The 14,298-nt window shown below is 39.9% G+C and overlaps 1 protein-coding gene across 8 annotated transcripts in view; it reads left to right on the top strand.

Moving 5' to 3' along the window:
* Window positions 1-14,298, top strand: part of TRPM3 (transient receptor potential cation channel subfamily M member 3) — a 472,413-nt gene that overhangs the window by 384,421 nt on the left and 73,694 nt on the right. For all 8 annotated transcript variants that reach the window (XM_052777050.1, XM_052777047.1, XM_052777055.1 and 5 more), the window contains exon 9: window positions 10,849-10,921. In XM_052777050.1, the coding sequence (XP_052633010.1) occupies window positions 10,849-10,921 (73 nt within the window). The remainder of the gene's footprint in view (window positions 1-10,848; window positions 10,922-14,298) is intronic.

The following is a 14,298-nucleotide window of genomic DNA, read 5'->3' as shown; positions in this document are numbered from 1 at the left end:
GCAGGAGAGCAGAGACATTGCAGATCCAAGGTTAGGTGCCAAAAGGAGCCTATTTATTCAAGAGTAAAACTGTCTAAGACTGTGATTTGCTGACAGTTCTTAGTTTCCCAGAATGAGCTAACAGGGCTTGTGTGGGGACACCCACTCACATAAAGACCAGAAATAACTGAGACTCTAAATATAAAACAAAGCTCAAACGTTATGCACACAGGTCTTACTCAGAAGGTCAGACACACACATAGAAGTTGACTCTAACCCCTCTAGTCCATGGTATGGGTGCCTGCTCATCTGTCAGAAGAAGAGAGCTTTCTGGAAGAAATACCCATTTGATGGGGTTACATGGCAGCTAAAATCTCCTTTAAAAGCATTTTATTCAGGCTTCTCCTCAGTATGTGCTGGAACCCATACATGATTCTTATATCATCAGTGGATCAATGTTTGTGGATAATAGCTGCTTTGGGACCAGTGGGGTTAATAAACTCCTGTATATTAGGTTTCAATTGGTCTTAACTCCTATTACTTGGGATTCAGATGTCAGAGCCTTCCAGGTGATAAAACTTCATTATTTCATTCACTGTACTACTCGTGTCCCTTTCTACCTATTTAAGTCACCTTCTGTTTTCAGAAGAAAATCTATACAGGTAGTGTCTTGTCAATACTTCCAAGAACCCCCTCTACAGTAGAAGAGATGGAGGAAGTGAACTACATCACATTTACTCCACATTTCTTTCCTGAATCAGAGTGATGGAAGAGCTCGGATTACAGCAATGTTTGAATGAAAATGCTTATCTCATCACCCAAAACCATTTCTCTCTTTGTGGCTGTTCTTAACCAGTTCCAAGTCTACATAGAAACACATTTATGTTTATCATCACAGTCTGTTGATGTGCACAGCTCAGTGATTTGAAGGACATCATCTAAATTCTATTCCCTTGCTTATATGCTTTGTGACTTACAATTTATATTTACTCATGTTTCTTCAACTTTAAAATCAGGACTGGAATTTCACTGCCTGAATAGAGTCATAAATGGCTTAATGCAGCAACAGCATGAAACCTGTTGTATAAGGGAAAAGGATTGTTTTCAGTGTTATTACTACCAAAACTTGGGTTTGGTCGTTTATTCCATGGGAAAATATGCATATTCCATTCCAAAATGTTGACAGTGCTGTAAGGCTTAAAAAGTATGAGTACATTATAAAATATAAAGTTTTTTACATGGGACAGAGCTGTGAGATTTCCGTAGCCTTTTCTCTTCAGTCATTAAGGGGTTGACACAGCTGCCTCAGTCTGGAACAAAAGCTACCAATTACAGCAGAAGCCAAACATTTGCAGTAATTTCTGTCAAATTATTTTCTGTGCACCTAGATGGCTCCTCAGTTGCAGAATTCCTGCCTTTCTTATAAGCACTGATTTTTTTGTTTGTTCGCTGATTCTTACCAGACAATGAGTCTGTGGCAAATTATTGAATCAAAGAAAAATGTGAAGTGTTGCGGTGCTGCCACAGTACAAAAGGAGATGTAAAATTTAAAAACTTTACAACCAACATTCAAACTTCTGCCTTCATATCTGCTCCCTCTTATTTACTCATTTGGAATTCTCTTTCTTACTCCTCAGAATAGCAGACCACCTAATTTAGGTTTTCCCTAAACATAATTCTGTGTAATCTTTCTATTCCCGAATTTCCTCTTATTTGGCCATCCCCTTTCTTCTGCAGTATTATCCATTGACTCACCTGCTCACTTTGATCTTTGTTATGCCTGTACATCAAGCAGCTTTTCCCCTGAGTTAAACAGGATTATTCATTGCAAGAAAAAAGGAAATGCTTTCCATCTTATCAGAACCATTTTGAGGCTTTGCATAACTGACCTCCTTTAATGTTTTGTTTTATCAAACTCTCATTTTTCTTTTCAGGGTAATTTTCGTCTGAAATATTCAGGTAGGCCTAGCTAAATTATAAATGTCAACATGTACTCTGGAAGGAATTGCCTATTTTGCTGGACCAACATGTGCTCTCAAATAGGAGAGCTTCAGGTTGTATTCGCAATTGCATCTGCTTTCTTGTAGAAAAGGGAGATGTTTTTTCTGACTTATGTAACTGAGATGCATACAAACAATTAGTGTGTCTGTCAGAGGTGAGATTTAAAGACATTAAAATATTTTCTGGAGATAGCAGGAAAAAAAATCATTTTGAATGAATTTTAAATCATCGTATATTTTCTCCTGACGTCATAGTAAAATGATGGTGAGAAACAACTCCATCTCTAAAAGCATGAATAATTGGCAGCATTCTTAAGATGCTATGAATACAGTATGTAAAGGGAGCACTCCTGGCTGCTTTCTCTGGTACCTTTCATCACTGGTACCTTGTTTTTTTCCTCTGTCTTCAGCTATCCATGGTCTAGTCAGCAGGCACTGTCAATCTGAGGTGCAGAGAATTATTTTTCTTCTTCATCTCTCATCTCCTTCATGACAGAGGGTAAAACGCCTTTCTGTGCAGGTGTGCACTGCATTCTCCCTGCTGATTTGGTGGTATTTCCTCTCTCTCCAAACAAATATAAGCTAAAAATCTGAATATATTTCAGCTCACTCTTCATAGTCTGAAGTGGTTGAGGTTAACCTTACTGTAAAAAAAGAAATGTTCACATGTAATAGAATAATTTAGAAATATTAAGTACAGCCTGGTGCTGCATCACTATTCAAATTCAATCCTGGGCCCTTATACTGGCCTTAAACAGAAGAAGCTCTTCCATCTCTGTGGAGTTTTCAGAGTAAGTCCTAGAAAAAGTTGTGTGGTGGGAGGGAAGGACTCACTTTTTGGTTAGAAAAAGCATTAAAAGAGGAACTGAATATGCTGGTAGTTGGGAAGAATTGTTATGTCCCCTGATTAATTTCACTGTTTTAAACTATTTCAGAACAGGTTTTTTACATTAATACCCATCCTATGACCTGGCAAATTTGCAGTTAATGATGGCTGTGGCTGCTGGCCCTACCTATTGCTCTTGCTTCTCATTCTAGCGGTAGAAACAACTTCATCCGTGTAGTGTACAAGGCTGTTCACAGCTACAGTAGTAGCTCATACTGATGAAGATTTATCATTTATATATCCAGCTATGCCTGAATATGATAAACTGTGACACAGCTGTGCTGACTTAGAGAGGACTTTATAAAGCAAAACAAACAAATTTTGATGTCAAGGAATTTCCTGCAGGTCTACGTGACTTCCTCATCAGGGGACGAGCACTGCTTCTGTCTGTCTTCTGCACAAGTCCTACCCTCTCCACACACAATAGGTCTGCTTCACCGAGATTAGTAAAGGGCAGAAATAGGAACAGTTATTGAAGAACTGGGCAAGGGAACAAGTTGTAAGAATACCGAAATTTTATGATTAGAACCCATTACAACTCCTTACAACCTGTCCTTGCCCTCCTAAGTATCTCAGTGCTCCTGCCACTTCAGGGGTTGTCTTACCTATGAATTAATTTGCTTTCTGTTTGACCACACCTTTTCTCCTCAGCATCTATTTGACATATCCTCTTCTTAGCTGGTCCTCTGATTTGGCAGCTGCCATTAAGGAGACCGCATGTACACATCTGCATATGGACAGCTGTGATTTGTATTTCTAAGGTAACCCAGCATTTACATGCATAGAGAACTTGGGAAATCCTAAGTGGCCATGTAACATCTGTGTCTCTCAGTGTGTGAATAATTTCTGAAAGTCTGTTTGGTATTCACTGCTCTCAGGTAAGACAGTATAACCTGACTTTGCCTATAGAAGTGCAATGCAGTATCAGTGTGAAGGCAGGAAAACAACAGAATGCATCATATTAGGTTAAACAGACCCTGCTGAACCAGAAACTATGTAGAGGAAAGAGAAAGGGAAACAAAAAGTAATCTGTCAAACAAGAATGGAGCCGGTGCTAAACAGAAAGCAGAGCTGTTTTAAAATGAGTGCTTTTGATAGGGTCTAAGGTCAGATAATCTCTTTCCCCTGCTCCCCACCACCTTGCTTTCTATCCTGCTGCTTTTTTTTCTTTTCTCCATCTCTTTGGGTTTTTATTTGCTTTCTACTTGCTCTGCCTGAAAACTAGGTTTCTACCCTGCTGGACTGTAATTATTGCTGGCAAGTGTAACAGTGTGCTGCAATCATTGTGCTTGCAGAGAAGGTCTGTTTTGGCTCAGTGATTTCCTAGCGCATTTTCCTAGGAAGCATTAGGACACAGCTAGGTTTTTTTCCTGGAAGTTAATCCTGTTCACATTAGGATATTTCAGTAAAATTGCCATGATGTAGAGGGAAGACCTTTCCAGTCTGGGGGGGCCAGGCCCCAAGTGTCTTTTCCTGCTTTTAAGGGCAAACCTCCTGCATTTCACTCAGGCAGGTTTTGTGGAGGCAAATGAGAGGTACCTTTGTGACACAAGGGTTTGACTGGTGGGTCCCAATCACCTCCTCCTGACAGGAGCCCAACAGAGCTGGTGGTCCTTGCCCAGCTGCCCCCAGAATTGGAAGTAGTTGCTATCATCTACTGTATTTTGCAAGTAGATCACTATGGGCATATCAAAAGAAATCCAGACATTAGAGTTACATTTAGCAAGAATCTGGATGCCTGTTAACACCAGTTTTGCAGTTTGTGCAGTTGGTGCAACCTTTATTGGTGACTCAGAGGCATTTTTGCTTGTCTGTTTCAGGTGTGTTTTCATCTGAAGATTTAGCTTGCACTCCAGTGCAGTGCAATGCAGTTATATTTGTAAAGAAGAGAAGTATATTTTAAAAAAGCTTGCTGTTGGAAGTCATAGTTTTTCACTGAGGTGCCTCAGGCAATTACTTGAAAAAGTCATTTCAAGCCAATAAATAGTGTGAACACTGAGGAAAGAAAAGAGGAAATTGAAAAAAGACCAACCTAAAAATACCCAAGGTAGTGGCAGAGGAACAGAAAAAACTGTTCTTTTAAAATAATTGAGTTTAACATCAACAATTGAAACTGCCAGCTACAAAGAAGTAATAATGTGGCCCAAATCCCTGGGAGAAAAAAAGAGTACTTGATTTTTGGATTTTTTTCTTCTTCAAACGTAAATCGGTTTTTGGCTCAAAAGAAATAGCTGAGTAGGGCAAATGGTAGTTTTTCTCTCTAACAGAATTTCGTTATGCTCAGAAAAATAGTAAACCATTCTATAGATACAGTTTGAATCAGATCAGCATAAAGAATATTTCTCAGTTTAAACTAATCTTCCCTTTTTCACAGCAACCCAAAAGAATGGCTAGTGGTAGTCTGGCTAACACTGCAACTCTTACCCCTTGTTTTCTTTTGAGAGGGTAAGCAAGTCTTAAGCATGTATTACTTTTTAACCCCAACTTCTTGGGGTTTATTTTTTTATAATTACATATCCTGGGTGTCATATGCATACCTTACTAGGTTGGTTTTTTTCCTTTTATTTTTTCACTGACGTTGTACAGAGGCTAGGACTCAACAATAGGATTAAACATGACTACAGTAGGTCTTTTAAAAGGTGAATGGCTCTTAGGCACTGTCTCTTCATTTAAAGACGACTCTTTTTTTCTTAGTAATGAGTTATTAAGTGGGTTTCTAAGTCTTTAATTTACTGTTATTTTTGTATCTCAGTGGCAGACATTCATCCAGCAAGAGGTAGCTGGGAATAGACTTTACTGACCTAGATATTTTCCTTTAGCACAGCAGTTCTATATACATCAGTGCACTAGCATCTGTAGCCTATTTTAAAAGCGCTCTAGTCAATGTCCTATTTTAACAGCACTGATGCATTGTTTCTCCGTTCTCTGCAGTGATTTACCCACCAGAGTACCTGTAAATGGCAACTAGCAAGATGTCAGATACATTAATGATTCTTGAAACTATATAAGTATATTGCAAACATAAAATTCTCACCTGTTAATTGGGGGAAAGAAATCACCAGAAGAACAGGTCTCCAGCAGGACAGACAGATAGGGTTTTTGAGACCTAGAGATATTGAACATTTTGAAGTGTAAAGTCTGCATAAATACTTTAGGATGTGTCCCTATTTCCTCACACCTCTGACTAAAAAAATTAAAGGATGCTGGAAAAACTACAAAGACGTTATAAGTAAAGAAGTAAATCCACAGTTTATGAACAATTGCTGTCTCCTCATAACTGTACTCATAAAATGCAGAAACAAAATTCATGCTTTCTTTCTGGAAAGATCAAGGGAGTCTTTAGCACAAGGCACTAGGATCTCATCCAACACCAAATTGTATGGTTTTCTGCCTCTCTCAGTGCTTTACAAAGCTTGTTTATATTCTCTTTTTATCCACATTTAAATGTGACAGAAAAACAGAAAGGGGCCACATTTGGGGATGCATTTCCAGCGGAAGTTGTGAAAAAAAGCAGGGTGAATGTGCAGCCCTCTTCATTAAAGAATCATTCAAGCACATCAGCAGCCTAACATAAAGCTGTATTGGATAAGCAATACAGGTCTGCTCAACGTGCTCAGGTTCCTCACAGGCTGCTAGTCTGGGACTCAAAACATAGCAGCAGTATTCCTCCAGTCCCGCTGCCTTGTCCCTGGATCATAAATGGTTACTGAAGGAGCGCAAAAGCTGCAGCTATGTGGTTTGATAATGATCTGGCTTTGCCAGGTAAAGTAGAAGTGATGATGATACAAATGGTTCAGCAGCCAACATGCTGCAGCTTTAAGCCTCATCTTCCAAAATTCATTCTGCAGAGCCATGTGCGCTGAAATATTTTTATTTAGCCATTTAAAAGAAAATGTCACTATACTCAAATACCTCTGACACCCAATCATGAAAGCAACCAACACATCTGGCAAAGATACAAGGTGAACAAGTTATACCTGAAGAATCCTACAGATCAGGACTAAGATTTTAGCAACAGAGATAAAGATTTTATCAACAATGTGACAAAGTTGGCTTCTCACCTAATTACACTGCAGTCCTATTATAAAACCTCCTCTTTGTGAATGAACAAAAACATTGGTCAAGGTTTAGGGCAATAGTGGAAAGAAGAAACAATATCTTCCCAAAACCATGGGAAACCATGACAGGGCAAAGACCTGCCTATGAGGTCCAGATTGATAAAAGCTGTTTCACCAAGTTGGGAGGCAACAGTTCAAAGGATCACTAGCTGTGAAAAGTTTCTCTAACAAACCTGCATGAGTAAGTGTAGTAAGGTGCTGCAAGTTATGCAAAATCATCTTCAGGACCTGTGACAGGAGAGTGTCTCAGGAGAAGAGTCAGAGATCACTCAGACAGATCTGATCTAGTAGTTAGTTTATTGAGTGCTAAGCAGTAAATTTGGGTATGTAAAATATTTAAGTAAGGACAGATGGATTGGCGGTCAATACTCTACTATTTACTACACTTAAAGTTAGTAAGGGATACAAAGATTGTCGCGTAAGCTTATTATACATATCTTAAATGTTATGTTCTTGCTAGAAATGTCACTTACCAACCCATCAATGCCTGGTGTCAGGTAAGGGATCTCTCAGTCTCGAGGGGTAATCCTGAGAGGCATCCCTACTCAAGGGGAGATCACTGCCACGCAGCCAGCTGCTGTGGAGGGAGACCTCAACGGACCCTGATGGCTGCAGATATTTATAGTGTAAAGTCATATTTTCTGCCGTGTTAATGCAGTTTCAGCCGCTTATCAGCCCAGTCTCCAGCCAAACTGGGTTTTGGCGGTTTGGTGCCAAGTTCTCAGTGATAGCCTCACACAATAGGATTAACTTCAGTTGGGCCTACTTGCTGAACATCTGCCTGGACCAAAGTTCAGTTAGCTCAAACAGGAGGAGTGCATCTGTCACAGAGGGAAAGCAGCAATGGATAGTTACAGTTAACCTAAACCATAAGGAGAGGCTGAGCATATCTGTTTACCAACTTAAAAGATGTTGTGCATTCAGAACAGGCACAAGTCCACAGTATCAGCTGAGTCTTTGAGCTACTAAACTTGCAGCAGTTTGAAATGGAGTATGATATTTTGCTTTGGTTCTGTCTAAAATTCTAGTTCAGTCTCAGGCATGACCCCCAAAATGATAATAATTGTGGTATGAGTCTGAGCACTCTTTCCATTTCCATCTTCTTTCCCAAATATTTATCTTCTTTTTCTTTAGTTTACTACTTGAATTACACTAGACCTCTTAAAACTAATAATAAAGTAACAGTTACTGTGGAAATACAGCTTTTTTTATTCTAATGTAACTAAATTACAAGTTGTATTTTATTTTGAATATAGCAGCAATTTGTTCTGCTGAAGTGGGTTTATTTTTCTGAGGTATGCAAGGAAGAGGGATGAAAGAGAGGTTGGAAATTTAGGGTTAACTGTGGCCCAACACATGCAAAGTGCTTCCCTTAGTTTTCCTGTGGTGACAAGCTGTTCAGTGCTTGCAATTTATATGATGCCTTTTAATTAAGCTGGGAGTTCACTGAGCATGTGTTTAGTTTGAGATGTACTTCATTCTTCTGCTGAACTGTTGTTCAGTATTTTCAGTCCCCAATGTGCAGACTGCTTCATCTTTGGCATTAAAGAAGAAGGGCATTTTGCTGGGTGGTGGTGTCACCAAGCCCAGTGATGCAAAGAAGACATCTGCTTGCCAGGCTGTCACACTTCCCTTTAGGGCTACTGAGATGCCTGTGGCTGCAGAAATTGCGTAGGAAATTGCAAAGTGTTGTGAGGATGTTATGATCAGACTGTTATGTGGCAATACTGTATTCACCCACTTATTGTCAGCACCTGCAGGGCTACCCATGAGAAGGGAGATGTCCCTCTTTCCCACTGGGTAAGGGAGGAAGGCTTTCTCTTCCTTCTGCCTTCTCATCTGCCTGCTTGTCTGCTAACCTCTGTGGCACAGTTTGTCGTCTGTGGCATGGGAAGCACATCATGAGCATGTACAGTAGAGGGGCTGATCTCATCAGCTCACATTTTTATTGTGTTTTGAGATGAAATGTACATAGAAATATGTATTTCTACCCACATTACCTGTGCGCTACAGATCAGAGGAGCAGATTGCCTGTCCTGCAGGGAAAGCTTCCTTGCCAGTCATTGAAGAGATAAGAAAAACATTAGGAAAAACACCTTTACCAAGAGGGTGTTCAAACCCTGGAGCAGGCTTCCTAGAGAGGTCATTGATGCCCCATGCTTGTCAGTGTTTAAGAGGCATTTGACAATGCTCTTAATAATATGCTTTAACTTTTGGTCAGCCCTGAAGTGGTCAGGCAGTTGGAAGAGGTGATCGTTGTAGGTCCCTTACAACTGGAAGTATTCTGTTCTGTTCTATTCTATTCTATTCTATTCTATTCTATTCTATTCTATTCTATTCTATTCTAAAACTTGCGGTATAGGGATAGACTTCAATTGGTTTGCCAGAAACATCTGTAGATGCCAGGGGGAGAGAAAATAGATGGTAAAAATAACTTTTGCAGCATTTATGCTTTGTCTGAGGACCACTTTGAAGGGTCAAACTAAGTCTAATTTGAAAACAGTCTACTTTAACTGGGGAGGACACCTAACATAAATGCTTTCTCACATTAGTTGTTTTAAGCATTATCTAAATCAATTGACTAATTGAGCTAAGCCAGTTTCCTATTACTTCATCCAGTCTGCCTTTTCAGTCTCTAGCATGCTGTACTACTGTTAGTGATACCAAAGTCTCTTACCTCCCTTTAAACCCCCCAGAGCTCTAGGGTCAAGTGAAAGTAGAATAGGTGCTACAGGAGGACTGCGCTGGATTTCTTGGGATACACTCTGCAGGGCTATTTCAGCTGGCAAACTGAAGCTTGTCATCAAAGTGTTGTCTTAGTCTTGACTACTTTATATATCTCCCTTCCCCATCATGGTACACTGTTCTTTGTGCCCTGGTGTTTGCTGATCTCTATCCCAGATGCTGTTGCAGTTCAGTGGTGCTGTATGAGTACGAATCTAGGAATGTGGGGACAACATATGCTGCTGAATATGAGTGTAAAATATGTTTACATAATTCCTAATGAAAGATACCACTTAATTAAAAAAAAAAAAATAAGGTAGGCTGTACTGGCAAAAGGAAAAAGAAAAACAGATAACAGGTATTCATATCAAAATTATGACATAGGTTTCATTAGTAAAGGAAAGGCACTAATAAAAAGCTGCAGTCTCAGTTGCTTCACAAGAAGCAGAGGCCGAAGAGCAGCTATTTCCATGGCAACAAAAGGAGCGAGGGGATTTACACTTCTATATGTTTCAGTACAGTCTTAACCAAGAGTGAAACTGGCTTGAAAGAACAGCCCCACCATATTAATTCTTATTCTTTATGAATTCTGTATCTCACCTCACTGCCTCAAAGCTTATATCTTATAGTGATAGGTCACTGACAACACATAGCTAAAGATGTTTCTGGACCTGTTAGAAGCCTAATTCTTAGATTATTTATCTAACTTTCTGCTGTATAAAATCACGAGTTTGAATAGGTTGCTAATTTCAGTTGAAAATATTTATTCAGTGCCATATGCCATAAATTAGGTTCACAGCGTATAACACACCTAATTCCTCCTACTAATGTATTGGGAACACTAAATCTAATGTTACTCTAATACAAGAACGTTCCTTCATCTCTAATCTCACCCTGTAAGTATCACTGAAGACTTTTGTTCCATATGCTCATTAAAACAATTTCTATCTTTAGCAAATTTCATCTCACAAAAAATACTGCGTGTTAATCCTATCTAATAAGCTTAAAATAAAATGTGTAAAGTAAGATCATCTTGCAGCCATCAGGATGTTTTGAGATCCAAATTGTGCTGTCCTGATGCAGTTTCTCTTTAGAAAATTTATCCTGCTTTAAATAATGGTATTGTCTTTTAACATTTCAGATCACAGTATTTCGCATGGGATCAGAAGGACACCAAGATATTGATTTAGCTATCCTGACAGCATTACTAAAAGGTAATGGAGTTTCACTCCACAGTGAGTCTGTATCAATCCAAATGGATTAACTCTGTGTCTCTGCTGTGCTGAAACCTGCATTTATTGACAATATCTACTGTATCAAGATGGTAAATTTATACCATGAAATTGAAGTATACTTTTTGCTCTAACTGCTTTATACAAATCAGCTCTTTCTTTAATGTTTAAATAGCTACTGTTTTTCCTTTCTGAATTTTTATTCTCCACCCACAATCGCTAATGCATCACAAGAAACATCAGTGGTGAGACCCCCCACTGGTTACTTGAGAAGATTAGTACTCACAAGAAGACAGCCAAATATCTTCTCAGACTTAGATTGCCTTTGTGGCTAGTAGAACATCCAGAAGGAGGTTATCTCCCTTTAGATAAAACTGGCACTATTGTCAAAGTAAAATGTTATCTGTAGTCATTCTGTAGTGATGACTTCAGCAAGGCCTTTGACACTGTCTCTCATGGCATACTCCTTGAGAAACTGGCGTCTCGTGGCCTGGATAAGTGCACTCTTCACTGGGTGAAAAACTGGCTGGATGGCCGAGCCCAGAGGGTAGTGGTGAATGGGGTGAAATCCAGTTGGCGGCAGGTCACAAGTGGTGTTCCCCAGGCCTCAGTGTTGGGGCCCGTTCTGTTTAATATCTTTATTGATGATTTGGATGAGGGGATTGAGTGCACCCTCAGCAAGTTTGCAGGTGACACCAAGTTGGGAGGCAGGGTCGATCTGCTTGAGGGTAGGGAGGCTCTACAAAGAGATCTGGACAGGCTGGATCGATGGGCTGAGGCCAACCGTATGAAGTTCAACAAAGCCAAGTGCCGGGTCCTGCACTTCGGTCACGGCAACCCCATGCAGCGCTACAGGCTTGGGGAAGAGTGGCTGGAAAGCTGCCCGGCAGAGAAAGACCTGGGGGTGCTGCTTGGCAGCTGGCTGAATATGAGCCAGCAGTGTGCCCAGGTGGCCAAGAAGGCCAACGGCATCCTGGTCTGTATCAGAAATAGTGTGGCCAGCAGGAGCAGGGAGGTGATTGTTCCCCTGTACTCGGCACTGGTGAGGCCGCACCTCGAGTACTGTGTTCAGTTTTGGGCCCCTCACTACAGGAAAGACATGGAGGTGCTGGAGCATGTTCAGAGGAGGGCAACCAAGTTGGTGAGGGGCCTGGAGCACAAGTCTTGTGAGGAGCAGCTGAGGGATCTGGGGCTGTTCAGTCTAGAAAAGAGGAGGCTGAGGGGAGACCTTATCACTCTCTGCAACTACCTGAAAGGGGGTTGTAGTGAGGTGGGTGTTGGTCTCTTCTGTCAGGTGGCTGGAGATAGGACAAGAGGAAATGGCCTCAAGTTGAGGCAAGGGAGATTTAGGTTAGATATTAGGAAAAATTTTTTTACTGAGAGGGTTGTCAAACATTGGAATGTGGTTGAGTCACCATCCCTGGAGATATTCAAAAAGCGAGTGGACAGGGTACTCCAGGACATGGTTTAGGGGGCATGGTTAATGGTTGGACTCAATGATCTTGAAGGTCTTTTCCAACTGAAATGATTCTATGATTCTATGATTCTATGATTCTAGGAAAGTCTGGTAACTGCGTGGGATTCCTTCCAGCCTCTACTGACAGAGCTAGGAACTCAACTATTGGGGTGGTAGGGGTTTTAATCTTAAATTTCACAGGTCACTAAATCTTTCTAAGCCATTACATGTTACACTTACACTCTTAAAAGATTGTCTTACAATAAATCTGCTGTTGCTACTGCTCATTATAAACCCTGATCTTGCAGACACACCATTTATCTTGGCTCCCTTCAAAATATGATATTATCAGGTAATTTAATATCTGCTTGCAAATACAGAAACAGGTGGGACTTTAAAGGCTCTGAAGCACTTGTACTTACCCAGTGAAGGATTACTTACCTAAGCAAGGGCTGGGAGGTTCTAACACTCCATTTATATGGTATTTCCTCAAATGGAATTTTCACAAATTGCATATATCAATCACTATGGTCATCTTGCTGCTGTCTGGACTGTTTTGTGCTATTTAGTACAGGCCATACTGATTTTAAAAACAGAGAATAAGACATACAAAACTATTTTAAACAGCAATCAGAGAAACATTAGGGAATGGACTTCCAAAGGTGACTGGGGAAAGTTATGCTTCATGAGGCTCTTCAGCAGTTGTCATCATGCTATTGTCACCCCTACATCTGAATAAGAGGGTACCTAATGCCATGTGGCATGAATTTGAGTCATAACAAAAAAATTAATAGATTTACTGGGTATTCAAAAGGTAATGGGAATTATTCTTGCTTGTTCCAGGGCTCAGTTTTCTTCTCAGTTTCTTCCTGTGCAGGCTCAAAGGGTTGGATGAAGAAGAAAGAGGCCTGAGAAACTTTCACCTAACCAAAAGTGCAAAATAATATTTTACCTTTTACACAATTATTAATCCCATTTCAAAAATGTTACTTCAAACATTTAAAACAAAAGTCTGAACAGGAGGAGTAAACAAGCACTAGCCAGTTCAAAACTATGATTGCAAGCTGATAGCTACCAGCCAAGGAATAAGCTGGAATTATTTTGCTCCAGTAGCTTCTGTTTCTTTAGGCTTCTGTAGTATTGCTTTCTCCACTTCTTCTGCTCAGTTCGATCAAGATACCAGTTGTTTGTCCTGCAGGTAACATGACTATTTTGCTGCTACCCTGAGGTAACAAGTTTAGCCATCTGCATAATTATGTCAAGGCATTTTGGACGTCTTCACAGAGAAGCAATATAAATCAAGGTGAAGAAAGGAAAAGGAAATTAATTCAAAGTAAGGAACGAGAATTACATCCATCACCAAATTCCTCTTTTCTATCCTTAGGATATATTTTAACTGCAGATTTCATTTTTATCTTAAATATAACTGGATCATTCATTATCCTCAGTGTAAAGTGTATTCTCTTCACATTTGTTCTTAAGACAATCACTGAAACTACTGCTCTTGGTTTCTATTAGTAAGATACATATTGCCTTAAAGTTGTGATTCCACTTTTTCTAGGTATATTTTTGCAAGGTCTGAATCCTAACATAGATCACTGGAGTCTTTTACCACCTTGAAAGCTGCCTCTTGGAAGCTGAAGAAAATAAATCATAGGCCTTGGAGGGATTGTCTTCTGTTTGAAAAGTTCTTTTGCAGTATTTACATGAGCAACTGTACAATGTTTGCAGTCTGGGTATACAAGTAGTCTTCTCTGATCTGGAATATCCATTTTGCAAGTGCCTAATTGGTCCTGTCATCTCCTTCGTAAAATAAAATTACCTTCCTTCTTCGTAATAGTAGTGCAAGACATTGTAGTGAACTTCTCTTAGCTCAGAAGATGCCTGGATCTGTGTAAGTGAT

This window comes from Harpia harpyja, chromosome Z, assembly GCF_026419915.1.
Source record: "Harpia harpyja isolate bHarHar1 chromosome Z, bHarHar1 primary haplotype, whole genome shotgun sequence".
In the NCBI taxonomy this organism is placed as follows: Eukaryota; Metazoa; Chordata; class Aves; order Accipitriformes; family Accipitridae; genus Harpia; species Harpia harpyja.
Note: the sequence above shows the minus strand (reverse complement) of the source record. Positions and strands in the feature narration are given on the sequence as shown.